This window comes from Morone saxatilis, unplaced genomic scaffold (assembly GCF_004916995.1).
Source record: "Morone saxatilis isolate NCDOM2014 unplaced genomic scaffold, NCSU_SB_2.0 Contig5, whole genome shotgun sequence".
NCBI lineage: Eukaryota > Metazoa > Chordata > Actinopteri > Moronidae > Morone > Morone saxatilis.
In genome coordinates, this window is record NW_023340095.1 from 16,933,831 (window position 1) to 16,959,631 (window position 25,801).

Here is a 25,801-nt window from a genome sequence, read left to right on the forward strand (position 1 = left end):
ACTGTTCTGTTAGGACGACATGTTGGTCCGGACCTGTTGATCTTCTGAGGGGAAGAGACGAGTGTTTACAGCCGCGCTGAGGAGCAACTTTCCCACAGAGAGCCTGTGTTGTCGGTGTTGTCGGAGGCGGATCGTCCTCCCCCCAGTTTCAGGTGACATCACTGACCCCGCCCCCTCTGACAGGTGCAACAAGGAGGAAGAGCTGGAGGGTCAAAATGTCCTAAAGAGAGCAACAGAGGGGTGTTTCCTCCAGTTATCAATTCATGCCTCATCTGTCATTTTCTCAGATAACTTTCTAACTTAATATACACAAGACCTTAAATTTAACTCCTAATATCACATTCATTTGTCTTCTTCTGTACAGTTGGAGATAAATCGTATTAATATATCTGAAATTGTAATTCTCAACTGTATGGATTGTCATTGAAAAACACTTTATAATGCAAATAAATTACACATTATTAAACTCACATTGTGAGTGAAATGAACTGGTGTCACATTCATTCATTCACTTTGTCAAAATTCAATATGAGTAAAATACATATATATGGCCTATATGTGTATGTACACACACACACACACACACACACATATAGCCCAAGACATATACTGTGTATTGGTAACTGTATAATCAAACAGAAAGTGAGACAAAGATATCTTATGTCTAAACTCTGAGTTATTATGAGAGAATGAATTAGTTAATCTGAGGGTACAGTTAAATATGTTGAACATACAAATTTCAGGACATTTGATAATTTCATAATTTTATATCCTTCCCAGGATCCATAGAAAGCACTCCATTTCTTTAGACTCTTTATTAGCAAATAACTTATTTATAAACTAGTACACGTTCTTTCCATTTGAATGCTGTTTGCATGACAAATGAATACATTATTTATGTAAATGATAACATCCAGTCCATTAAGTCCACAGTAGTGTGAAAAGAAACAGCATAATGTGAATAGATGGCCTGAAGTAGACGCTGGTTAGCTCGTCGATGGATTTCATTTATTCGTTTATGGCAAACAACCCGATTCTAAAGTTCACTCTGAGGATGAGTCATGTTGGAGGAGTGTCGGAGCTCTTTGTGCGATGATGTTTGCATCTCTTATCCAGGACGTGGACCCCAGCGGGCTTTACTGTTGACACAAAACAAGCCCGCATGAGCTGAACTCAAGTGCTGCTCTCAGCTCACTGAAGTGTACTTGAAATCTAGTGAAAAATGCTGCATAGATGGAAAGCTTTGCCATCGCATCTGTCTGGTTTCACTCTAAACCTCATAACATGCCAGTTTTTAAATTCCTTCCTTGTCAGTATCTGGAGAGGACACACAGTACCTTTCATTTTCTCTGTCTTTATATCGACTGAGTACAAAATATTAACTCTGCAATTTGTGGGCGGTGTTATAAAATGTTACCAAATGTTTTGTTTCTATCAACATTTTAGTCTCATTTTGCTCTAAATAAACAGCCGTAACGTGCAGGGGTGGGGCAAGAGTGGTAAGAGAAACACAAAACAACTACAAAAAGACACAAAACAACTACAAAGAAACAAAACTACAAAAACACACAAAACAACTATAAAGAAACAGAAAACAACAAAAAAACACACAAAACAACTACAAAGACTTGCAAAATGATGGCAAAGGGATGCAAAACAACTAAAGAGACACAAAATATGTAGAAACATTTAATTCTTCTCTAAATATATTGAGGTTATGATGTTCCATTCACACAGTAAAATACTTTATGTAAACATTTTAAAGGTGCACACTTGCTTTATATGATAAAGTGTGCTGATTTACATTGTCAATAAAGCTCTAGTGTTTATTTAGTTGTGTGAATTTGATAAGCTACGATAAAAAACACAGGCTTCATCCAAGGTACGCATACTTTATCACACATATTGTTAAACACAATGACAACTTAAACATCAGATTTTGTGACTGACAAAAGATATTTTATAGCAAAATGAACCATTTCAAAACAATAAAAAAGCTAAATAAATGCAATCACAAGGACCAGTTTGTGTCATGTGCTTAGTTCAAAATCACACTGAAATAAAACTTTATCCTCCCAAAAGAATAAGATGATATACTGACTCTAAGGACTTAACATAAATTACACAATTACATCTACTTATCAAATTATTTATGGTGTTTCGATGACGAACACATCACAAAACTCCAAAATTAGTTACATCTTAAAAGGGTGCAGTCACATATTTCAAACATATCCTCAGAATATTGTGATATTAATCATTTACTGAGTGGAAGTATGAAGAAACATCGACTGAGATGTGAGTGTCAGTAAGTGTTATTTTATTTGGCACACTTGAAATCAGGAAACGTCTCTATATAAACCTCCTTGGTCACACGCTGAATATTACCTGATGAAGAACGTCAGAACATCAAAGCTGCACTAAATATTTTATTAGACCTTATATTCAGTGTGTGGAGAATTTTTTTTCCAAAGCACCTGCAGTAATATTGAGATGTGCATAATGCTGTTTGTGGGTGAGTAATGTGCTGGAAACTTACTTTGACATGTTCTAAAATAATATTTGATCCCCTTAAATAAAGTACTGAGACACAGAAGTCTGTTCAGCAACATGATTAATACAGATGTTTTTATTACGTTTGTGCAGACGGTAATGATAAACTGCTTCTGTATAAATGTCATGTGTCTTATTTCCTCCTCCATATATCCATATTATTTATTATATTATTATTATTAATAATAATAATAAACATTTTCTATTTTCAGCTTCTCATTTGTGATGTTTTGCTGCTTTTCTTTGTTTTATGTGAACTGAATACCTTTCGGTTTAAACTGTTGGTTGGACGTTTGAAAATGGCTAATTCTCACTATTTTCTCACATTTACAGACCAAATGATGAATTGATTGGTTGAGACAATACTCGCCAGATTAATAGCTAATAAAAACACAAACTGAAGTCCTAACTATATGTATTCCTCCAGATGATGAAAATACATTAATATAGGACAGCGAAGACTTAAGAGTTTTCTTTATTTAAAAAGTATTCAAGCAGTGCAATTACAACAAATTCAAGGTACAGTACTTACAGTACAATATCAACAACAGACAAACACACAAATACAAAGTGAACCTGAGTCGCAGTGTACTGAGTGAGAAGTATAAAGTCTGAAGGAAAATATAAGACAGTGGCGTCCTGCTTAGTGTCACAAGACCTTTTTGAAATTGGCAGATAATAATAATAATAATAATAAAAAAACATCTTGGCACTGGTTTAATTCCATCCAGTCACTCAACTCATCAAACTTAACAAATAAAACTGATGCGCACACCTCATACGTAACATCTGTAAACTACACATGCATAAATAACCCAGGCATAATTCATGCACATGAGGAAAAACGTCCTGTGCTAACGTAAACAACTGCACATAATGCTCCGCGCACATTCATTTCTCTTCCATCCACTAGCTGTTTTTGCAGGTGCAGTTATTTTCAGTGAGATGAGTCAGACTTCGTGCGGCTGGTGGCAGAACAGTTAGCCTCTCCTGCGTAGCAACAGGACGGGTTAAATGAACGGATTGGCGGGTCGGGGCTGGGAAACCTTGTCACACTATGAGAGAGTCCCTGCTCAGTGCAGTGCTCTGTTAAAGAAATACACCAACAGCCACATGTTAGAGACTTTGTGTTCATGCTCATGCGAGGTTAGTCCAGCCTCTGTGTGTTAGTAGTAATGAGTAGTGAATGTGATACTGATTCCACATTTGGTGAGCCAGTTAATAAGCATTTGTAACACTGTAATGGTTGCAAGCGTGGCCAGGTTATACAGTACATATTTGAGTTAAATCATATATGTAATTTGTAATAGCTTTTACTCTTTGTAAATGTAGCCTAGATAAAAAAAACTAAATTATAATGATTCAGTGTTAAGACCATAAATCTTGTATGCACGAGAGATATTATGTACATAATACTGTAAAACATTTTAAGATGTATAAGTACAATGTTATTCTGTATTATTCTTATTATTATTAGAACAAATCCCATGAAAATCTCAAAACCAATAACCTATATCAATAATACTTTCTTACTTGTTCCTACTGAAGACGTACAGCTTTAAAAACATGTCACAAATATTTAGTTTGCAGGGTTTTTTTGTCATTTTTGGGGCATTTGCTTTATTATTCTGACACTAATCTGATGGATGAAGAAGGGGTGATATTCAACAAAGGTAAGTCTTTTTTTTTGGTCATGTAATGTCCCAAACAGTAACAACAACAACAATATACTGACTTTAAAATACAGCAAGTCATCACTTAACAAGGTAACCAGTGTATCCTGAGAGTTCGTTTTTGGTAAGTGAACACAATGAAATACAGATCAAGTTAAGTTTAGTTTTTAGTTAAGTTTAAGTTTTTAAGCTCACCCATTTTCTCTCTCAGCCCTTCCTATCCTCTGTCAGTTCAATTCAGTTCAATTCAAAAAAGCTTTACTGGCATGGGAAACAGCTGCAAAGTAAGTGTAAACTATACATATATAAAGATTAATAAAAAAAAGAAGTCTGTCTCTCTGTCATTACCCGGTTTTGGTGTCTATTTGTGTGAACTGAATTAAACTTGAAACTAACTAATGGGAGACCCCTATGCTGATGCAGTTTGTGGAGAACAATCACACTCTTGTCTGCTAGTGCAGCAGTGTGACTCACTGATGTGTGTTTAATAGTTTGTGGACCATAATGAAGTTTTATAGGACAGAGGAATAAGCTTCATCAGACTTCATTATCATCAGTTTTGGATCTTTCATGGGATTTGTTGACAATAAGAAACAGAATATAGAACATAGACTTCCTGTAACTCTTTACAGGATTTAGAGGCTCTTTCCTGAAGAGCTGAAGAGGAAGGAAGTCCAAGTTCCTGCTACAAGTAACTCACCAGGTTTCGGCTCCTATCTCTCTCCTCTCTGCCCCCCTGCATTGTGTGGGACATCCCCTGCTGGGGGCGGGTGTAACAGAAGGGCCTCGTGGCTGGTTCAGTGGTCCTGTATCGCTCTGATCTGGGAGGCTCCACAGTCCGGTACCGGTCTGCAGTTGGGTCAGCCCTCCGGTAGCGCTCAGCCTCCCACTCAGAGTACGGAGGCAAAGGGTCCTCCTCTTCTGGACGGTTGCTAGGCGACCGGCTGTAGTAACTATTGCTGCCCTTTCCTCTGGAGCTGCCTTTAGAGGGCGTGTCACTGTCCTCGTCCGGTCTACCAGCACCTCTGTCCCCTCCCCGCCCCCTCGCCTTGTTCTCCAGCACACTAGTGAGAAAGGCGTCATCGTATGCTTTGCTCTGGGGCGGCCGCGAGGGCCGATCACTGTCCCACGTGTCCCTTCTCTTCTGTGGTAAGGGTGAGGGGCTGCGGCGGCCCCATCTGTCATCTTCATCTCTGTAGAAACGCCTGGGAGGGCTGTAATCCCGCTCGTAGACCCGGTCCGGAGGCTCAGCCCGACGACCACGGGAGCCGCAGGACTGGGCAAAGTCTTCCAGCTCGTCCAGGGAGCCGGTGCGCCCTCTTTTGCTCAACGTCTTCCTCTGCAGGTGCTCTGAGCTGCAGTTCCACCTACAGCGAGGAAGAGCACACAGCTCAGCACACACAGTGACATGTAGTAATAATCTGCTCTACTTATTCACACAAAAATAAGCTTGAAAACTAAAACACAACACAAACGCAGAATATCACAGAACATAAAATCAAACATGAAACATTTTTGGGAACATCTTGAACTCTGGAACAGAGAGTAACGATGGGATTTCCAGACCAGTGTGTGCTGAATGTTCTGGGGGGAATTAAAGATCCCATGTAAAGGGCACTTAAACCTCCTGGGAAACAGTGATGTCAGTGGTGATGTCATGATGCAAGAGTCAGGGATACCAATAAAGTTATTAGAAACAATCCTCTCCTCTCTGACAGGCCACATTAAAGAACTAATAATATCACTTCATGGGACCTTCACCCTTTTAACACATTCACTAAATAACAGTAATTATACCTTCTGTCCAGCTCATCGTCTGAGTGATTGCATCTGTCCCGCCTGAGCCTTCGAGTGTGTGTGGGCGGAGCTCTCAGCACTGACTGGTCGTCAAGGTCTACGATGGGCGGGAGCGCCTTCATCTGGACCGTCTGATAGGTGTGTCTAAAGTCTGTATTCCCTCCATCATGAAGAGAGCTCAGCTCTGATAGGCTACTGGCTGTTGGGTGAGACACATCAGTAAAGTCACGTTTTCTGTTTGCATCATAAAATTCATTTAAAATACATTTTCAGGTAAGTTTCCTGTAATTGCCCACTAGATTACAACAGAGTAAGACGTGGTCTGCTGGAAATACTACATAGCCTTTGTGTTGGGATAAGAACATGGTGCACACTGTACATCACATACTTGCTGGTTTGAGGTGACTACGCCTATATAATCATGAGAACTGATTATAGCTCACGGTACGTTACTGAGGGAAGTGTGTCCTGTGCCACCTAAAACTACCAATTTAAAGGATAAGCCTGGAGATATTCTTTTTTTCCCTTATTCACTTAGTCAACAAATACTATGAAACAATACATTGATCCTACTAACAACACAATTACTAAAACACTGTATGTTTTAGCCTAAAATATGGTTATTCCTCTGTGCTATAGACTTCCATTGACCATTGGTTTAATTAAATAAATTGTATGGTGCCAAATCATAACATAAGTTATCTCAGGACACTTTTCAAATAGATCGTACTTATAAAATGATTTACAGAGACCCAACAGTTCCCACCATGAGCACACACTTGGTGACAGCGACAAGGAAAAACTTCCTTTATTCCTTCCTTTACTTAAAACTACAGTTCCCAGCTGTATCAGAACATTTCTGAGATGACACTTTGTTTGTGAAAGTACATTTGAGACCTTTTGTGTTTTAAGATCTTCAGAAGGAACCAATGGGCTTCTGGAAGAGAGCCACAGACACAAAAGGGAAGAAAGTATTGAGAGGTGAACTAATGTATTCATGGAATTTGTTGACATGAGCAAATATCCCCATCAGCTTTATCCTTTAAATGTTTACAAGACAAAGACTCATTCTGATGAACTGACACACAGCAAGCACTGCTCTAAATCAGTACACTTTAAACTGCAGGTAACCACAACTGCAATTCACTCGCACTGGTGAAAGAAACCTAGTTAAACTGACTTCTAACAAACTTTAAAAGCTTTGTTTTTTATAAGTGACCGTGGCATAATCACAATAATTACTACACTTCAACTTCAACTTCAACTAGGGGTGGGCAATAAGAGTACAATGAGATGATATCTTTGGGTATATATTGTTGCAAATTAAAGATCTGAACTTTTTTTTTCTGATTTGTGTCAATTTTTGATTTCCCAGATTTTTTATATGCTTGATTATAAAACAACCACACAGTTACATCTCAATTGGTCTTCCAGATTATTGATCTTCCAATAATGGACTCTGGTATATTACTGATTAAAGATGGGACCTTACAAATGTACCTTCTTTTTTGAACAAGAGAAACATCTTTTTCAGTAAGTACAGTTAGATGTTATGAAATGAATGTAGGGATTAGATGGAAACTACCACTAGTTATTATACACAAAGCATGCACATAAAAGAGAAACACTTGGACACCAACGCATAAACACGGGCACACAGCCACACAGATTACAGAAACTGGCCTAATCTGTGCAGGCTTACGTTGGAGTGCAGCCATCTTGGCAGAGGGAAACTGAGCCAGCTCCTTCTCTATGTAGCACAAAACTTTCATTGAGTCCTGGTCTGGACTGGCTTTCAGTCGATAACCACTGCGCACTGTGGATGTGGACACGCACACACACACAGGGACATAACCATGCAAGGACAAACACATATACGTAAATGTCCGATGCAACAACCAGATTGAAATATGTTAAGATTTAAACAACAAACATGCATTTCTATCATTTCTACGGCTTCTCTGCAGGTTAGAGACAGACTTGAGGATGATGGAGGAAATGAATGTTAGTCAACTCAGACGTTCTGTTACAGAACTCTCTAGTGTCTCAGCACCTTATAAACTCACCTCCAGCCAGGTTGTTCTCCACTGAGGGGATAGAAGCGATTTTCGGGTCCATATGGGAAGAAGGGGCAAGAGGAACCACAGTAGGTACACCAGGAATGTAGTAGGGATACATGGGAACCGGAGCAGGCGGTCCGCTCTTTGCCATCTTCCCTGCCTCGTATACTGTGCCGGAGAACATCGAAACAATAAACCTTCAATACAGTGATTATTGACAAGTTGACACTGAGAAATGGAATGGAATAGAAATTACATTGATGTTATTGTTTGTGTTACTCACAGTGGCGTGGACAGCAGCAGGTGTCAGGACAGCAACAGCAGCGGACGTAGCAGCAGCAGGAGTGAGGACAACACTGGCACCAGCAGATCCCCATCAATAACAGGAACAAGATACTGCCCAGGACTACAGATCCCACAAACGCCCACTCTGGAGTATAGACACACACACACACATACAAACACACATTATTATTATTATCTCCGTTTGTGTTAGGCCTGGTATAATTCAGTTTAGGGTGTGACGTCTTCACTACAAAGTTAAAATACTCCGTCCCAGCTCCCCTCAAGATACAGGTTCAATTTACAACATGACAGCATCCAATGTAAATAATAATAAACACTTTACACCGTACTTAAAGGATCATTCAGAACTTTAACAGCTTGGGTTGTGATTTTATAGTTTTGCCATCATTCCTAGTGATAATAAAATATTGTACTAACCAAGTTGCTGAGATCTGACAATGCAATGCTAAAAAGTTCAGCGGGCAAACAACAATCTGAGCAATCTGACAACTTTTAAACAAACATAACTTAAAAGTGGAAGAAGAAGGAATCTTCAGGAAAACTCTTGGGAATTCTGAATGACTCTTATCCATCATCACATCTCTAAAGCATCCAGATCCTACCAGCACACTTCCTCAGGGTGTGCCGAGAAGCAAAATCCACTCGAAACCGCTCGCTTAGTCAACACATATCCCCTCTGGAATTCAAATCATGGGCAGAGGCGAAGGATAAGAACTGTGAGTCTGTGATTTTTTTCCTTTATGTAGCTTCAATAACAGGGTGGGTTAGACGCTCTTTTAGAACCCTTTTCTCATTCTGACAAACAACAGAGGAGAGTATAGAGTTAACACAGGCTCAAGAACATATATGTTAGTCAAAGAGAGTTTTGATTGGTCAATGAAAATTAAACATAAGGAGGCATTAGGGAAGCTAGAAGACGCCATGCAGTGAGACAAAAGTGCAGGTGAGGTGCCGTACCTGGCATAATCTCCACATCAAACTCAGGTAGGAGATCGTCCTGCTGACCTGTCCTGCCTGCAGAGAGAGGGAGAGCACAGGTGAAGGCCGGCAGAGGAAGCAGGAAGCAAGAGCCAAAAGGCAAATCAGAAAATTTGGTAGCAGAGTGGATGATTAACGGTCATGCAGTAACTGAGGAACTGGAGGGACAAACGTTGTACACAATCAAAATCAGCAAACACGCAGTAACAAAGCTTTAATGTTCAAATTGTAAAAATAAATGTACCTGCCTGCATTAATTACTCATCTTTCTCGTCATGAGGACGGATGACGACGTTTTTAGACACACTAGCAGCCATGTTGAATCCTACTAACTACAATTATTGGATTGATTTCCATTAAAGTTTGTACAGACACGAGTTTGGTAATCACCTAACTTTTCCTCTAGCGCCACCATGAGGTTGACATTTTTGTCAAATGTCTCAACAATTACTGAATGGTACTCCATGACATTTGACACAAACATTAATGTCCCCTTAATGATGAATGTAATTACTTTGGTGATCCCTTATTCTTCAATCTAGCGCCCATTTTATGACCAAATACCTTTAACACTGCACACTGAACTAAGACGGTGAACATCTTAAACACTACACCTGCTAAACATCAGCATATTAGCATTATCACTGTGAGGATGTCAGCATGCTGATGTTAGCATTAAGCTCAAACAAATTGTGCCTTATTACAGCTTCACAGAGCTGCGAGCATGACAGCATGAGCAACACAAATCACACGGAGTCTGACATTCGTCACGCAGGTCACTTCTGGACTGTGACCTGATCGCACTGGAATCTGATATGAGCCACATTCAAAAAATAATGTGAACAGCCAAACAGAAACAATCACATCTGAGCAATAAATCAGATAGTGAATGTAGCATTAGTATCATTATCAAATGACTCACCCATGTATCTGTACGCTATATGAGTTCATGCTACTAATACATAATGTCAGAGTTTCTTACGAGCGTTTTCAAACACGCTAACCTATGAACATGAACAGAAGTCATGAAAGTCAGAGTTCAAAAGGCACTTCACTTTGAATCTAATTTTAGCAGGAGGCCAGCAGTACTATATTTCTGTAATGAGGTGCACACCACACATGTGCCTCTCTGGTGGCATTAATTCTGCACACAAATGAAGGGATGCACATGCTGATGTACACACTGCATAAACACACACACACACTTTGAAATGTGCCAAGAGAGACAGTAAGTGAGGACAAAGAGGGGGGTTTGGAAACTGGGGCACACAACGATTCTCACACGAGTTGTGTGGTTGTGAAACAGTGCCTCTTTTGTGCTTCATATAGAAACAGGTCAAAAAAAAAGGAGAAACCAAAAATTCAAGGCAGCTATAAAACTGTAAAATACAGTAAATAAAGGAAGTGCAAACAGGTGTGCTGAGACTGAGACACAACAGCAGGTGCTCTTGTTTTTACTGTGTGCTTAGCGTGAGGACTGTAATTACAGTAAAGATCAGTCACTGTCTGCAGGGACGCACTAAATACCGACTGGCAGTCAGGATCCAGAGTGTGCTGAGTAGACTGTTACTATGGAGGGAAGAAAATACACTGTAGCCACCCTTCCCACCTGATAAAAAAAATTAATGTCGGTTCCATGACCTGGCACACTCATCTACATACCATGAAGCTCAGTAACACTGAGTAACCTGAGAGAGCCGAGGAGCTACGCAGCCCTGAGAGGGAGGGAGGCAGTGAAAGATGCAGGAATGAGGAATGGAGGAGTGCATGAGAAGATTGTGCAAGAAAAAGGCAGAACAACGGGAGTGAAAAAGTAATCCAAATGAAAAATTAAAACAGAGATTAGGCAGATGGTGGGGGACGAAACATCACGACTTGTTGCTTAAAGGAATATTTTGACATTTTGGGAATTTTGTTGGCTTTCCTGCCGACAGTTAGGTGAGAAGATTGACACCACTGTCCGATCTGTACGGCACATATGGAGCTGGAGCCAGCAGACGGTCAGCTCAGCTTTGTATTAAGACTGGAATCTGTGATAAGTTTCTGTTTACTATGTACAAAATCATAAGTTTAAAATCAACAAATCAATTTGTGTTTTTGCAGGATATGTACAGAAAATTCATGGTTTAAATAAACAAGATGTTTTATGTTAATCAGTGACCCTTGGAGCTGCTGGTAGCAGGTGCTGCTGTGTCCAGCCTTCCAGCTACAGGTATAAGCGACAAATATGATCAATCTTGTCATCTAATTCTCAGCAAGAAAGCGGTAAAAAACACATTTACCAAAATATTCTTTCATTTTTGGTATATAAAATTAAAAGCGGACGAGATCTCAAACTTTATAAAATGCCAACTTGGCACTGAATTACACAATTTCTAATTCAACTTCATAGCAACGTAAAGCTAAAAGAAAGCTAGAACCAAAACTCAACGTAGTCTTGTTATTCTCACACGTTTAATCCCCCCCTCTTCTCTCCTGTGAGCTGCCTATAATCAGATTAGTGCTGAGTGGAGGAGGGCTGTATGAATGAGCAGACGTTAATACTACAAGCACATGAGGTTGGTTCAAACCTAAAGGAAGAAAACCACGTTGGGTAACTTTCAGATCACATTGTTGTGGTTAGTTCTGCCCCCTTTTTCTGTGGCTCTCTCTCTCTTCATGTCTACGCCAGCAGTAACCCTTAACAAGCACTAGTCTCCTCTGAAAAAAGCATGTTACCATGGTAACAGCTTAGTCTCCGGCAACAATGGTCTCCACAATTTCTCTCACTGAATGGACGTGCTACTTCAAGTCTCCCTGGCACAAGATATATTCAATATCTCATGTCTCTGACCTTTGGCACAGAGATTTTTAGCTGCCGAGTCGTATAATCATTAATCAGCAACAAATACTCTCCAGTGAACAAATACACGAACCGTTGTACAGCTGAACATGTGGTCCTTTACAGTTTTTGAAGCCTTCCAAACTCACACAGTGTTGAGATGTAAAGTCCAGCCAAGTGCATGCCAACCCTGTAAAGTGAGTGGCTGACTAAAGTGTGTAAAGAGGCAAACAGCGTCTCCATGGAAGCTGCCGTATATACACACAGGAATGCAGAGCAACAAAGAGACTTAAACCTTTACCAACATGTAGAAAGTAACTTCACTGAGCTTAACATGAAACAAACAAACAAAGAAACAACCCAGCAGATCACGATCAGGCTCAGCGTCTTTACACCATTACTTTGATTAAACTGTGGACATACCGAGCACCAGTAACTCCAGCTGTGCCTCATTCTTGCCCTCCAGATCATCAGAAATGATGACTTTGCAGAAGTACACTCCACTGTCGCCCCACTGCAGCTCCCCGATACGCAGGTCCGCTTCTGCACAGAGACAGGAAACAAGGTAAGAGTTGAGAGGTCAGAGGTCGGGTCAGTGTTTGTGAATTCAAATCAATTGGCTTTGACAACAAACTGATCATAATGACTCAGATTTGATAAATTATAATCCAGACAAAACACTTTTTTGGGTGCAGAACACATTTGACACCTGTGTAGTTATATATGAATACTAGAACTATAGATTTTGTTTGAATATTTTCAGTACTACTGCTGATATGGTACTTGAGTTTCAGTACCAATACCAAAACCAAAACACAATCACCTTAACTAGAAGAATTTTGCCTAAATTAAATAGTTAAAAATTGGCAAAATGTAGATTTAAACCTGACCAGACATTTTGGTACTTGACAAACATCAGTACTCTGTGCCATTGACACTTAACGCATTGAGACTTCATACACTTTACAGCAACTGACATAGTTAAGCTTTTTACTGTTTGTGTCTTTATCATCTGCACAGTTTTTGCTAAGCCAATAAAAAACTAAATACATAGTGGCTACATGTAAAAACCATAAAAAATGAAAACAAAGTGGTTATTGTGTTAAACGATGACAGCGTTGTTGGACGTGCTATGTGCCGCTGACACATTTGGATAGAGGACAGGTGTTGTGTCTTGATAAGGCTGGAGGTTTAACAAGAAGTCATACATGAATAGGAGTGAGAGCAGGGGGTTGTTATCGTGTGTGTGTGTGTAGTGCTCTGCTCCATTGTGAGACAAAGACAACGGAGGTTTATTTAGGGAACAGGAAACACAGTCAGCTCTGATTCAGTGCAGTGGTCAAACAGCTGCAGCAACTCCTTAATTAATCCTAAAGTTTTTAATAGAGGATATAAAATGATGAGATTACTGTTTATGATGGCGATGTCTCTGCCTTTGTAGTGCTCAGCCAGCGTCATGGATTTTCCCTGCGCCGAGGCCACAACCCGAACTGTGCGGCTGCTGTCGGAGCACTCCAGGTGGGACGTGGCACCCAGCTCAGAGGCGTGGACGCCCAGACTCTCGGGCAGGCTGAAGGACTCTCGTGTGCGGTCTCGACAATAGGACTTGTACCACCACTGCACCACCGGGTTCTGAGTGGAGGCCGTTTGGTACTGACATGGGAGGACCACGGACTGGAAGAGCATCGCAAACCGCTGCTTCTCCCGCACTGTGACATGCACGCCATCACACACGCACACTGACACAGACAAAACACACAAAATACACAGTAAGTGAAATGAAAATTGGACTCTTTAGAGAAAATGCACACAAATGTAAAGAGCTTTTTGTCCAGCACACGCGATTTGACTATACAAAGATGCAAATGCAAATGTCCCTCTGAGATAAAAATGTGTGCAATAACACTTCATGCACTGACAAAATTCACCTATTTAACCCAGAGTAATCAAAACCAGGCACCTTCACAGAGAGTTTATTCACTCCTTTCACACCCTAAAGAGGAATATCTCTCCCAGTATGACCATTAGAGGGGAAAACGAAAAGTTTAGGGCTGCAGCTAATTATTTTTTCACCTTCCATTTATATGTTAATTATTTTAATTATCAATTAATTGTGTAGACTAGAGTGAACAATAGATATTACAATTTCCTTTAGGCCAAGGTGACATCTTAACATTGCATTTTCTGTCCAACCAACAATCAGCTGATAAACTGAGTCGAGACAAAAAAACAGTTTAAAGTCAGGAAAAGGACGCAGACGCCATCTTGATCACAGAAGAAACAGCTGCGTCTCTTCTTTGTCTGTGAGGATGATTCACGAGAGCAGAGGACTACACCTGGGAGATATTTAGTATAAAAACAAGAGCAGAGACAGGAACAGAGATTAGGTGTGTGGAGGGGGCTCCTCTCTGGCTCAGTACACTGAGGTCATGAAGGTTAAATTCCAGTGTGTGTGTGTGGGGGAGCTGGGGAGGCCTGTGGAGAGGCAGGGGGTTGTCATCACAGAGGAAGGGGATGGAGAAGTCAGACGCTCGTGGGTGCTTTCTACTAGTCATATTAAGTCTAGGTGGGGCCGGCAACTCACTCTAAACATTTCCCAGAACAGGAAATCCAAACAAAAGCAAGTCCACCAGCCAACCTCTCCTTGGACCATTTGTAGCATTTATCTAAGATGGACGCTTAAGTCTGCTTATTTCCAGGCCACCATTAGGTCTGTAACTGAGGTTTTTTCAGTGAATTTAAAGTTATCAGTGTTTAGTTTACGAAATGGTGGAAAGTAGTGAAGTCCAAAGTGACTTCTTCAGATGTTTTGTCCAACTAACAGTCCAAATATCATAAATATGTTCAGTTTACAACAATATAAAACAGTAAATCCTCCCATTTGAGAAGCTGGACAGTTAGTTGACAGTTTTGATTGTCTGAAACTAATTTATCAAAATGGTTGCCAATTATTTTTCTGCCGACTACCCGTTTCAGCTCAAGTTTTACACCAGCGTGTTAATGAGTCTGTGTTCAGTCAGACGAGCATCATCAGGTTTTGTCTTCCCCTGATAAGAAACTACACTTTATCTGTGGTGATTGAGCCATATTATTTTTACAGGATAAGAGAACGAGAGGAGGGCTGACAGAGCTCCTAAATTCCTCCCACGAAAGAGCTTCGGTCTTCCCTTTGTTTCTTTTTTTCATGGACCAGTCCATTGTTAGGGCTGTGCTGAATCCCCCCCTCACCTCCCTCCCTTCCTCCCTCTCCGTCCCACTTGAGGAGCCGAGAGGGGGAGGAGGTCATGGACTCCCGACCAATGAGAGCATCTGGCCTCGTCCAGCTGGGTGTGAACAGACCAATTAACTGCTAGAAATTTAAACCGAACCGTTACTCCGTGAATGCCGTCAGTCTGAGGTGAGAGGAGGAACACAGAAGCTGCTCGATGCATTGTAACAAGTCTTAAAGTGGCTGTTAACTATTGTTTATATGAAGTTAACACCAGGTGTGACTCACTGTAAGTTAATGGACAGGTTAGAGAGGCAGCAGACAGTCTCCTCCTCCACCTGCACACAGACTGAAGGCCTCATTTCAAGATTACACCACCTTTTAAAAAAAGGTGTGTGGTCACAAATGTATTCCAGGTCAAAGCTCAGCTGCTGCACGTTTCCTCTACACAGCCAGGCTTTTCCTCTCCAAAGCTGTCACATTTCCTGCTTTTACTGCGTCTTACATTCCTTCACATTGACTCATTAGCCCAACAACAAAAAGAAACCCCACACTGATAAGATTGAATAAAGTCTCCATGTATGATACATTTCAATTTTACAGGAAAGTTTGTGATAAGTGAAGTGAAGCAAGTTTGTCAAGAGTGCTTTGCTCACTAACACAGTTACATTTTCAGCCCTCTTAAAACCTGATGAGCATGTTTTAGTCACTTAATGTAGTTTAAAAGGTATAAATGATAGTATAGTATAAGGCTGCAACTAATGTTTACTAGTTTTTTATTAATCAGCTAATTATATTCTTGATTAATCTTTCTGTCTATAAAACATCTACATAGGATGCTGCCCAAGGTGATGTATTTAAATAACTTGTTCTGTTTGATCAGCAGCCAAACTACTCAGTTTACGATTACAAATGCCAGAGAAACACATCAAATCCTCACATCTGAGAACCTGAGACCAGCGACTGTTTGACATTTTTGCTTAAAAAATGAATAAAATGATGTTTTCGATCCTCAAAATAGTTGCACATTCATTTTATGTTAATGGACTAATAGATTAATTGATTAATCACTGCATTTCTTGGTATATTGTACCTTTAAAGTACCATTAAAATACTTTAAAATATGCCATTATGCTTTAATACAGTAAACTGTAGTGGTATACAGTACAGTTACAATACAGGCCTGTAACAGCAAAGCATTATTATCATGTCATACAAGAGCTGTACAATATGGTAAAAACAACACATTGCTTTAATATGACCGATATTGCAATATGATTCACTATTAGTGGGAATGATCATTTCTGTATTACAAATTTAATTTACATTAAAAAAAAACTATTAAAATCATGATGTGACATTTTTGGGGGGGTTGTACCAAACAAACATTTATTCTTAAATATGAAGAACAAGATTTATAAGCCAGGGCGTCTCGGTACTTCCTTATAATGCTGTTTTATCAAACATTTTACCTTTAACAAACAATTGCAGCTTCTGTGATTTAAGATATTGCACTTATTTAGATTAACTGTGCAACCCTTTGGTACCTACTATTACTGAATACTGGATACTATAAATCACGGAAGGGTTACCAGGGTTGTCCCTTACACCCCATAATGTGTTATTATTAATGAAAAACCGAGATTAACATCACTATTCTGGCGCATCCGTCCAGTTTAATTCACCCAAATAAGAAATAAAACAAAGAGCAGCTCTTTCCTTCAGTCTCATGAGGCGGATAGGTCTGAGTGCGCTGTGCCTACTTTATGTGGATCAACCTGTTGCGCTGTTGTCGTACGGATGGCACATTTTTAGTGAATAAAACACATTTTAGAGAAGAAAACAAGACTCACCCGATGCTCCCAGTAAAATAACCAGCCGGTAAAAGTTCATTATACAGTCCGTTTTATAGTAAAGTGCAGTTTATCCGCATGTTGGTGCCTCTCGGTGTCCGCTAACTGCTGCTGCTGCCAGCAGGACTCACAGACGGAGACTAACGGGACTGTACCACTTCACTCAGAGGTGAGTCCGCAACCAAACACTGACCCACCGACGGCCCCTCCGCTGCTCTCTCATCCACACACACAGTCAGTGGAGTTAATTCTGTAGTTTGTCTCCTGAAGTCTAATAGTAGTAGTCTGCAGCGGGTGGAGCAGCAGCGGACACCGGGTAGAGTTGAGAGGTCTGCTCGGTTGCAAGGTGGAGGAGGAGGAGGGAGGAAGAGGAGGGGGGTGCAGCTCCCTGATAAAACCAGGTCAGACTTGGTTGTGAGTTTTGAGGAATTTTAGTTCACACAAACAGCAATATTTGACCCAATTTCTTTATTGAACTCGATTTGGATTTAGCTTCATATAAATAAAATGCTTACATTCATCGTTTATCACATACAAACATGAGCAAAAAGCTGCACACGTGTTATAAATGATCACTTCAAGTAAGAAGTTCCACTCAATATAAACTGGCACTTTCTCTGCCCCCAAATCAAACACATGCAAAGGACAAAATGCAATAACCACACAGAAAGGTTTAAGATGTAAATGTAGCCTAAAGGCAGCTGATGCACTTCGTTACTTTTAATCACAAATACACTTAAAGATAATGTACACATTGTATATGGTGACACCATATTTTTAACAATACCCAAAACTACTGTAGTAGCTAGGTGGCCTGAATATATGAGCTGTATTATATGTATGTATTAATGAATTAATGATTGGGTGGTGTCTTATGACCAAATTACATTTATTAACATTTATAGATTTAGGCACATGGTAAGTAAGAAAAAGCAAAGAAACAACATTAAAGCTAAAAAGAATTTCAAAATTAAATTTCTTGTACTTGTAAATTTTAGAAGGCTAATATATTCTGGTTCAAGAGACTGACGACGTTGCTATATTTATGATGAAACTATTGTTATACATTTTAATTAAACTACCTGGGTACCCTTCAATTCAACAGAATCACTGTAATTACTGGATCGTCTGTGCAGGTTAAATATTGTAAGTACAGTTAGCTCAGATTATACATTGGCAGTTAGACCCACAAACCAGTAGTCATAAGCCTCCTACAGTAAACTCTCAACTAGTGGACTTTATTTAGCTTCAGCAGACAGAACCAGGCCTGTATGTGGGACAGGCTTGTATTAGAGACAACCCATTTAATTATTTGCTTTTACTTGAGAATTTGTCAGGATGTAAAAATCTATTTTCCTGAGTCTCTTTACGATGTCAGTAAAATATTTAGTATTGTATCAAATAAGAAAAAGATTTAAAACAACATTCAGTAACACAAGGGTTATTGATCGTCAATGTAATCGAGACGATCACGGCTGCTACGATAGTGATTGCCGTGGTCGTCCAGACGATCCCGGCTTCCACCGTAAAGATCACGGCGATCGTCAAGACGGTCGCGACTACCGCCGTAATGATCGCGTTGGTCATCAAGGCGGTCGCGACTGCCCCTGTCACAAGGCGCGTCGCGAGCTGCCCCCTGTACACGATTCCCACCGTTGGCTCGTCCAAGGGCGTCGCGACTGCACCATGAGACGAGTCGCGGCTTGGTCGTCAGAGGCCGGTCGGATGCACGCGATAGACGGCATCTTCGTTCTTGGCGTCGTCAAGGGGCGGTCGCGAAGCGTGCCCCCTGTAACGATCGCGGTTTGGTCCGTCAAAGGCGGGTCGCGACTGCCACCGTAACGATCACGTTGATCGTCAAGGCGATCGCGACTTCCATGATAGTGGTCCTGCTGGTCGTCTTGGTAACGTCTAGAGTCAATATCACTGCCCTTGCCACCATGCCTTTCTTTACCACTGTTATAACTGTGCTGATCATCCTCAATCTTGTGTCCAGCTGTTCCTACACTGTAATTACTCTGAGGAACAACGTCAGTGTACTCTTTCTGGTAGGGTTGCTGTTTCTCGCTGGCTGCCTTGTCGTCACAGTACTCCTCTTCAGCTTCAGGAGCATCTCTGTCATAAAACACTTCTCCAGGGGCACTAACAAAATATACAAAAGACAGAACCACAACACCACTTAGCCACTAACAATCAATACACTAACATATTGATGGTGGTTCACATAAAGGTATACCATACATACCCTTCAGCATCCTTGCCCTTTTTCCGGCAGCAACAGAAAATGAGAATCCCCAGAAATACGAGACCTGCGAGGACTCCTCCAATTATACCAGCCGTGGACCCAATGTTCATCATGCTGGCTAGGGAGACAAGAGAAAAGACGAGCGTTTTTTTACTCTATTCTTAGTCCCAGGCTAATGTCCTCTTTTAACCAGGTTTCACAGCTTCATTAATCACTTTGAACTTCCAAATTTAAGCTTTGTCCTTTCTTGCATGGGACATATACCGTTTACACTGATTTACCAATAACAATGGATCCTTGATTTCACACAGAAGTAGACAAAATAAGTTTTCTGAATTGTAGTCCATGACTGCCGATTGCACAGGCTGAAATGAAAACTATGCTAGTATTTTTTATTGTAACTAGGAAGCTAATTATAGTTAGCTGCATGAGGTGGTTGAAACACTGTGTCCATAACAGTGAAGCGTGTGAAACCTATGAAGAGGTTGAGAACCACTGGTGTAGAGGATCCGACGGGAACAGCAGGACTGATTCTCTGTGGGTTCATCACAACCAGGCGAGCAGGTAAATCATGTTAATAGGTGATCAGTAAATCATGTTAAAACACTTACGTGGCATCACAGCTAAGGTAAGGTTGCAGCTGGCAGAACCAACTCGATTTGTTGACGTGCAAATGAAGAACCCAGACATTTCTCTTGAAATATTGAAGAGAGACAGAACTCCATCCTCTGCAACATAATGACACACATTAAATTAACAATGCTGGGGGTTAATGATGGGCCATCCTTTACATTAACGCTGATGATAACTCCCTGTAACACAGGGTGGTTGAAGTGCATACTTTCGGTTGTCTTCACTGGAAATTGCCTGGGAATGTTATTGACGCTGTAGCTCTTCCACACAGGCACAGGTGTTGGGGACCCCTCCTCAGACTTGCAGGTGAGGTTGATATTTTCCCAGTACTCTGCTTTTCCCTGAATGCTACAGACGGGTGGAGAGGGAGGCACTGCAAGAAAACAAAGAATTTAACATAAAAAGTTACAGTAATGTATTACAAGAGAGCTGTAAAATAATGTTTATTGATTTTACATCTTTATGGAGACAACATATAAATACATGTATTCACAAGAGACAGATACATTAAACTGTCAGTAGTTTATTCTCACCCAGGACCAAAAGGGAAGTGGTGGCAGCTGGTGTTCCCTCGTCATCATCAGGGATCTTAACACTGCATTGGTAACTGCGGCTGTCCTGCATGGTCACCTTCGTTAGGCGGAGTGTGCTCACTTTTTGGTGAAGGTCAACCTCCATAAAGGCTCTGCCTTCATAAGCAGGCGGAATGTTAACCACACTGTTTAAAAAGTAGGTGGCCACTGATTTCTGAAGAAATAAAGAAAAACAGATTTTACAGATTAAATATCTGCTCGATATAATATCATAATAATAAGCTCTCAATATTCAACATGGTCAGAATGACAGTATAATCAATGCCCAAATACCCCAAAACAATTTTTTAAATATTTGAAGAAATTAATAAACCTCAGTACATTAATATGAAATAATGAATGCCTCATTCAATGAAATTTATAATAATAATATATAATAATAATAATAATAATAATAATGTCAATATTAACCTGAATCAACCAACTTGAGGCTTAAATAAATGTAAATAAATAGCTTGTAAGCATTTGTTGCTGATGGGATGTTGTTTATTAAAAGGGTACTACAGTAATTTAGTATGCTACTACCATAAAGGTGGGGGACTTGCAAGAGATTTAAAAAATCGTGTCAAAGAACTAAAACAATGCCCAGTCCTACATTTCTGTTTTAGTTATGTAGTCTCAAAGCCTGCCCTATAAACCGATATCTATGTGTAAAATCCGTGAAGTTCCCCTTTAGGTGGTTCACCACAATACGCTGTGTTAAGATGTTCTGACCACATGTTGTGCATGCAGCTAGTTTAACCTCTCACAATTGTATCACCAGGTTTAACAGGGTAAGCCTCCCACGTGAGGACGAGGTTGCTGTAGTCTGTTCTGGCTGGGACGAAGGAACAGGTCATGGTAATATCATCTCCGCTTACAACCTCATAATTTTTCTGTGGAATAGAAACCTCCACACTCCTGCAGCAGGGAAGTACTGAAATAAAAAAAAGGGAATTAAGAACAGCCAATTAATGTGTTTCTCAGACATCTACTTCTGTAGTTTGGTATTTGGGGGAAAGAGACAAATCAGTATGTATTATTTACTAAATAATAATAAATATGCTTTTTTTTAAAGCAAATGGAATAAATGGTTTCACCTACAGGCCTCTGAAACACAATCCTGCTTCCAGTTAAGTAGCAAGAAGTTGGATTAATGATTAACAGTGGTGATAATACCATAAGGTGTGGCAGTGGTTTATAGAAAACAGAAAGAATACACTCATAAAGCCTTACCTGTGAGGATCAGAAATAGCTTTCGCCATCCAAACTGCTTTTTAGTCATCATTGCAGAAAGAGGATTAAAATGTCCAACCATTAAAAATCTGAAATTGATGCTCTCTGTCCAAGAGCAAGAGCCCGCCTAACCTTCGCGGTCAACTCCCAGCTATGGAGAAGTTGACTCTTCCAGGTAATAAGTCAACAGTTATAGGTCACATGTTGCCAGAGGGCCAATCATTGATCTGTGTTCCCTTTCATTAAACCTGCCCATGAGAGATGAATATGATATGGAGGGGGCTTTACAACAAAAAGGGTTTAAATAATAACAAAATATAACATACAAAGACAGAAAAACATAGACTATTAATTGATCCATGATACCGTGAAAGATAGATTAGATTAGATTCAATTTAATTTAATTAGTTAATTGCAGTAGATCATTTCTAGGAAGGTCAAAATTTGACCTTCTTAGAAAGTTATGTTGAGCTGTGTATTCACATCTGGTGTTGCTCTCAGTTTGACCTGCAGGCTGCAGTGTTGCACTGACAATAACACTGCATGTGTTCATCAAAAGAATTATTGCTAATATGTAACTCTATAATAATAAAACTCAAAAAATCAAAAGATGATGAATGTAATTGAACAGATAATGATCCTGTTGCTTTAACTTGCTGTGGTCTGAGCTGTTACAGAGGGGTTAAAGGTCAGAGGTGTGAAGAGAAACTGGAGCTCTAACTGAGGTTTTTATTTTAAAATATGATGAATTTGAAACCTTGCAGTCTGTTAGGAGAAATGTGACCATGGCAACAAGACAGTGTTTCATTCAGCGGCTTTGGCAGAAGGTTTCAGATTTAAGCTTGATTCTGGACAATGATGCAATCCTGCTTGGGCCAACAAGTCAGCTGTGGTAAAGTATTCAGCCTGTCATAGACTTTATGTTAAGCCTGTGGCTGACTGAATGCTTTAGTTTAACCATTTGTAGTGTGAGAGAGAACCAAGATCTCTAGTTAGGGAAAAGAGATACTAGACCAGGGGTCAGCAACCTCCTATTTAAAATGTTCTTATTGATAAGTGTGTATTATTGTATATATTTGTTTATGATTCCACATAACGGTCTCCAACGAATCTGTAATTTTATTCCATCTACATAGGCAACTTCATAGCAACATAAAAAACAATAATTTTCCTCCCCAAATCAGGACATTGTAATCATGTACAAAAGCACAATGCAAGAAGGCATCGACCCGTATGAAAACGTCCACATCAGAGTTGAAATCATATGAGCATGAGACGCTCTAATAAGACAGGAAACTGCCAGTGGCTGCATTTGGGATGTGGATGAGAGAGTGTTATCAACAAAGTAAAAATTACTCAGAAAAATGGCTTCTGTGACTGATTTATTATTATTATATAATGACATTATTACATTTTTGATGAATTCTTTAATTCAATAAATACAAAGTAAAACAATGAGGGGAATGTTTCTTCAAGTACACTGAATAAAGTATGAACACTGTCAACATATTGAAATGATTACACATTTCATTACACTGATTATTATTTAAATCTGCAGCAGGATGTTATTTGTTATCATAGTTTAAGGGATAACTTAAACTATAGTAGTTATAGTTATCGTCTGTAAGTGAGCACCACTACTATAACCAATATAAAGGCAGCAGTTCACTTGCATGGTCCATTAAAGAACCACACCAGTGAATTTACTGTATGTAATCACAATTAATTTACAGTTGTAGGGTTTCATATATTTGTATCTATTTTTTCTATTGTTCAGGTGCCGGTTCAGGATTTCTTTCCAACCAGTTCTGTATGGTATGAAAATTAAGACTTGCATGGTCAGATTAACTTGTTGAGGGGCCCTGAAGGAAGTCAGTCAGGGGAGCTGAGAGAAAATCTGTCTATAATAAAGTCATACTAAATGCTTAATGCATGAAATTCATGGTTTTTGCAGTAACTTGAATGGCCTGGATAATTTATAGCCTATTTAATAGTTAATAAGAACATTTTGATTAAAACTTTTTACACACGTTATAACTTTTTAGTTTAAAAAACAAGACAAAACCTCTTTCCTGCCATAAATACCAGTGTACACGTGTAAATCCCAGTAAAAAAAAAGGAGAAAGTAAGTAAGTTCAAGCATTATTATGGACTAATGGTTTTAATTATGCGTGTTGTGTATTTACGCTGTATGTCACAGTAAACTGTGGCACTCTCATTATAAACCCAGAGACCAACTAATACTGCTGCAACAATGGCAGCATGTTTTCAGTGTGTTGTTGTTTTTGTTTATGACTTGTATTTATGAAAATGTGCATGTGAGCACAATTTAAACTAAGATCATAAGAGTATTTCAGACAGAGCCATGTCTAATGCAGGACCTGCTTCAGTACATTAGTGGAGTCAATCAAATTACCAAAAGCATGCAGTGAACGTGACCATTAACCGGCTGGCAATCGAGTGCTAAGGAGTTGTGTAATTAACCACATTAAAGGACAAGTCTGAGTTACGCTCTCATTGTAGGGCAGTGCAGCTGAAGGGCAGATTGATTTCAAAATACTGTCTTGCATTATAATTGTAATTTACTAAAATGAATGCAGGCTTGATGTTCACTGTGATGTGTACACAACTTTACTTTAACCCTCCTTTTTACAGATTTATAAACACTTAATGACACACTACAATGTAGGTAGTTTTAAGCAGACATAAGAATATATTTTATTATTTATTACATAATTTATTTTACTTGCTACTGTATTTATTAGCAATTATCACCTCACCTATGAAGCATCCATAACTGGTGTATAAACAGTTAAATAATAACACGCTGTAACAAAACTCATATGAACAAATCCTTAAAGTTACATAAAACATTTATTATTTATACACAAATCATTCAAAGGCGGCATTAAAACTGTTTTCAAATGTGTTCAAAACTTATGAAGATGTTGAGGCTTAAGGTTCATCTGACCTCAATGTACTCTACTTACTATTTTTTTAGTATTTTAGTTTTTGTGAAATGATCAGCTTGTGGTTTGCAACAAAACGGCTAAAAAACCAAGTGGCATGGTCGTTTACAAAGGTTCATATGATTTGATTAATCTGCACACTGAGTGAATGGAGGATGTAATCTAAAGGGTTATCGTGGTATTAAGAGCAGATCAATGTGGACAGTGCAGGAAGTGGCTGGGATAAAGGGAAATATGTCCCCACTTCACATCCCTACATATTAGAGAAGTGAAATTTACTTTCTATGGTCAACTTGAGGTCAACAACACATGTGATAAATTGTATTAAAATGGATGTAAAAATACAGTAAAGATATTAGATGGTTTCTGTGCAACTACTGCTGAGTATGGACCCTTAATAATAGATAAAGTAACAAATAATACAAAATAAATACAGTAAAAGTACCAGAAATTACATATTCCATCATAAAATAAAATAAAATATACCTTCATTCACTGCAAGTTTTGTATATGATTTTCAAACCTTTGATCTATAAATCTTATTTAAATCTAATAAAAATGTTCAGACAGACATGGGCAACATTTGTCTGCGTGTAGATTTACAGCCACAAATAAAACCCCAGTCAGTTTTTTTGCATGATATTGTATTATTTGTCTGTATAATTACAATACTCATAAAGATGATCCTGATATTGACACTTTCTAGTTTTTTACCCTCTAAATATTATTATTGTTGTTGTACACAATGAGAGGCAGATTTGTCCCTTTTGACTATATTAGTCTTTACCTGACCACAGGCTCACTGTGTCAGGGCTCAATCAACAGCATTCTCCATAAGACACTGCAGGAGCTCAGTCTGTAGGGACTGCAGGGTCGCAGGTTCAAGTCCAGCACGGA

General features: G+C 39.4%; 2 protein-coding genes and 1 long non-coding RNA gene across 6 annotated transcripts; 1 reads left to right on the top strand and 2 right to left on the bottom strand.

The window, feature by feature from the left end:
• Positions 1-836: 836 nt before the first annotated feature.
• Positions 837-17,559, bottom strand: LOC118339522 (immunoglobulin-like domain-containing receptor 2). 4 transcript variants are annotated; one of them, XM_035677207.1, is made up of 10 exons: positions 17,250-17,558; positions 13,598-13,927; positions 12,612-12,731; positions 9,347-9,403; positions 8,367-8,513; positions 8,090-8,251; positions 7,726-7,839; positions 6,024-6,222; positions 4,927-5,593; positions 837-1,139 (listed from the first exon to the last, which is right to left on the bottom strand). In XM_035677207.1, exons 1-10 carry the CDS (start codon positions 17,287-17,289, stop codon positions 1,137-1,139), a joined length of 1,839 nt encoding a protein of 612 aa, XP_035533100.1. In that variant the 5' UTR covers positions 17,290-17,558; the 3' UTR covers positions 837-1,136. The 4 variants fall into 4 exon arrangements, with proteins under 4 accessions (XP_035533100.1, XP_035533099.1, XP_035533101.1 ...); XM_035677206.1 differs by lacking the exon at positions 837-1,139 and adding an exon at positions 3,011-3,639; XM_035677208.1 differs by lacking the exons at positions 837-1,139; positions 9,347-9,403 and adding an exon at positions 3,011-3,639 and having other exon boundaries at positions 17,250-17,559.
• On the top strand, positions 11,097-13,764 carry LOC118339526. The gene is made up of 3 exons (XR_004797313.1): positions 11,097-11,180; positions 12,655-12,753; positions 13,630-13,764. It is a non-coding gene; the product is annotated as an uncharacterized LOC118339526 (long non-coding RNA).
• Positions 17,560-17,713: 154 nt separating the features above from the next.
• LOC118339227 (cell surface A33 antigen-like) lies at positions 17,714-22,082 on the bottom strand. The gene is made up of 8 exons (XM_035676797.1): positions 21,936-22,082; positions 21,470-21,636; positions 20,661-20,874; positions 20,336-20,500; positions 20,106-20,222; positions 19,495-19,612; positions 18,990-19,391; positions 17,714-18,856 (listed from the first exon to the last, which is right to left on the bottom strand). Exons 1-8 carry the CDS (start codon positions 22,015-22,017, stop codon positions 18,691-18,693), a joined length of 1,431 nt encoding a protein of 476 aa, XP_035532690.1. The 5' UTR covers positions 22,018-22,082; the 3' UTR covers positions 17,714-18,690.
• Between the last annotated feature and the right edge of the window lie 3,719 nt (positions 22,083-25,801).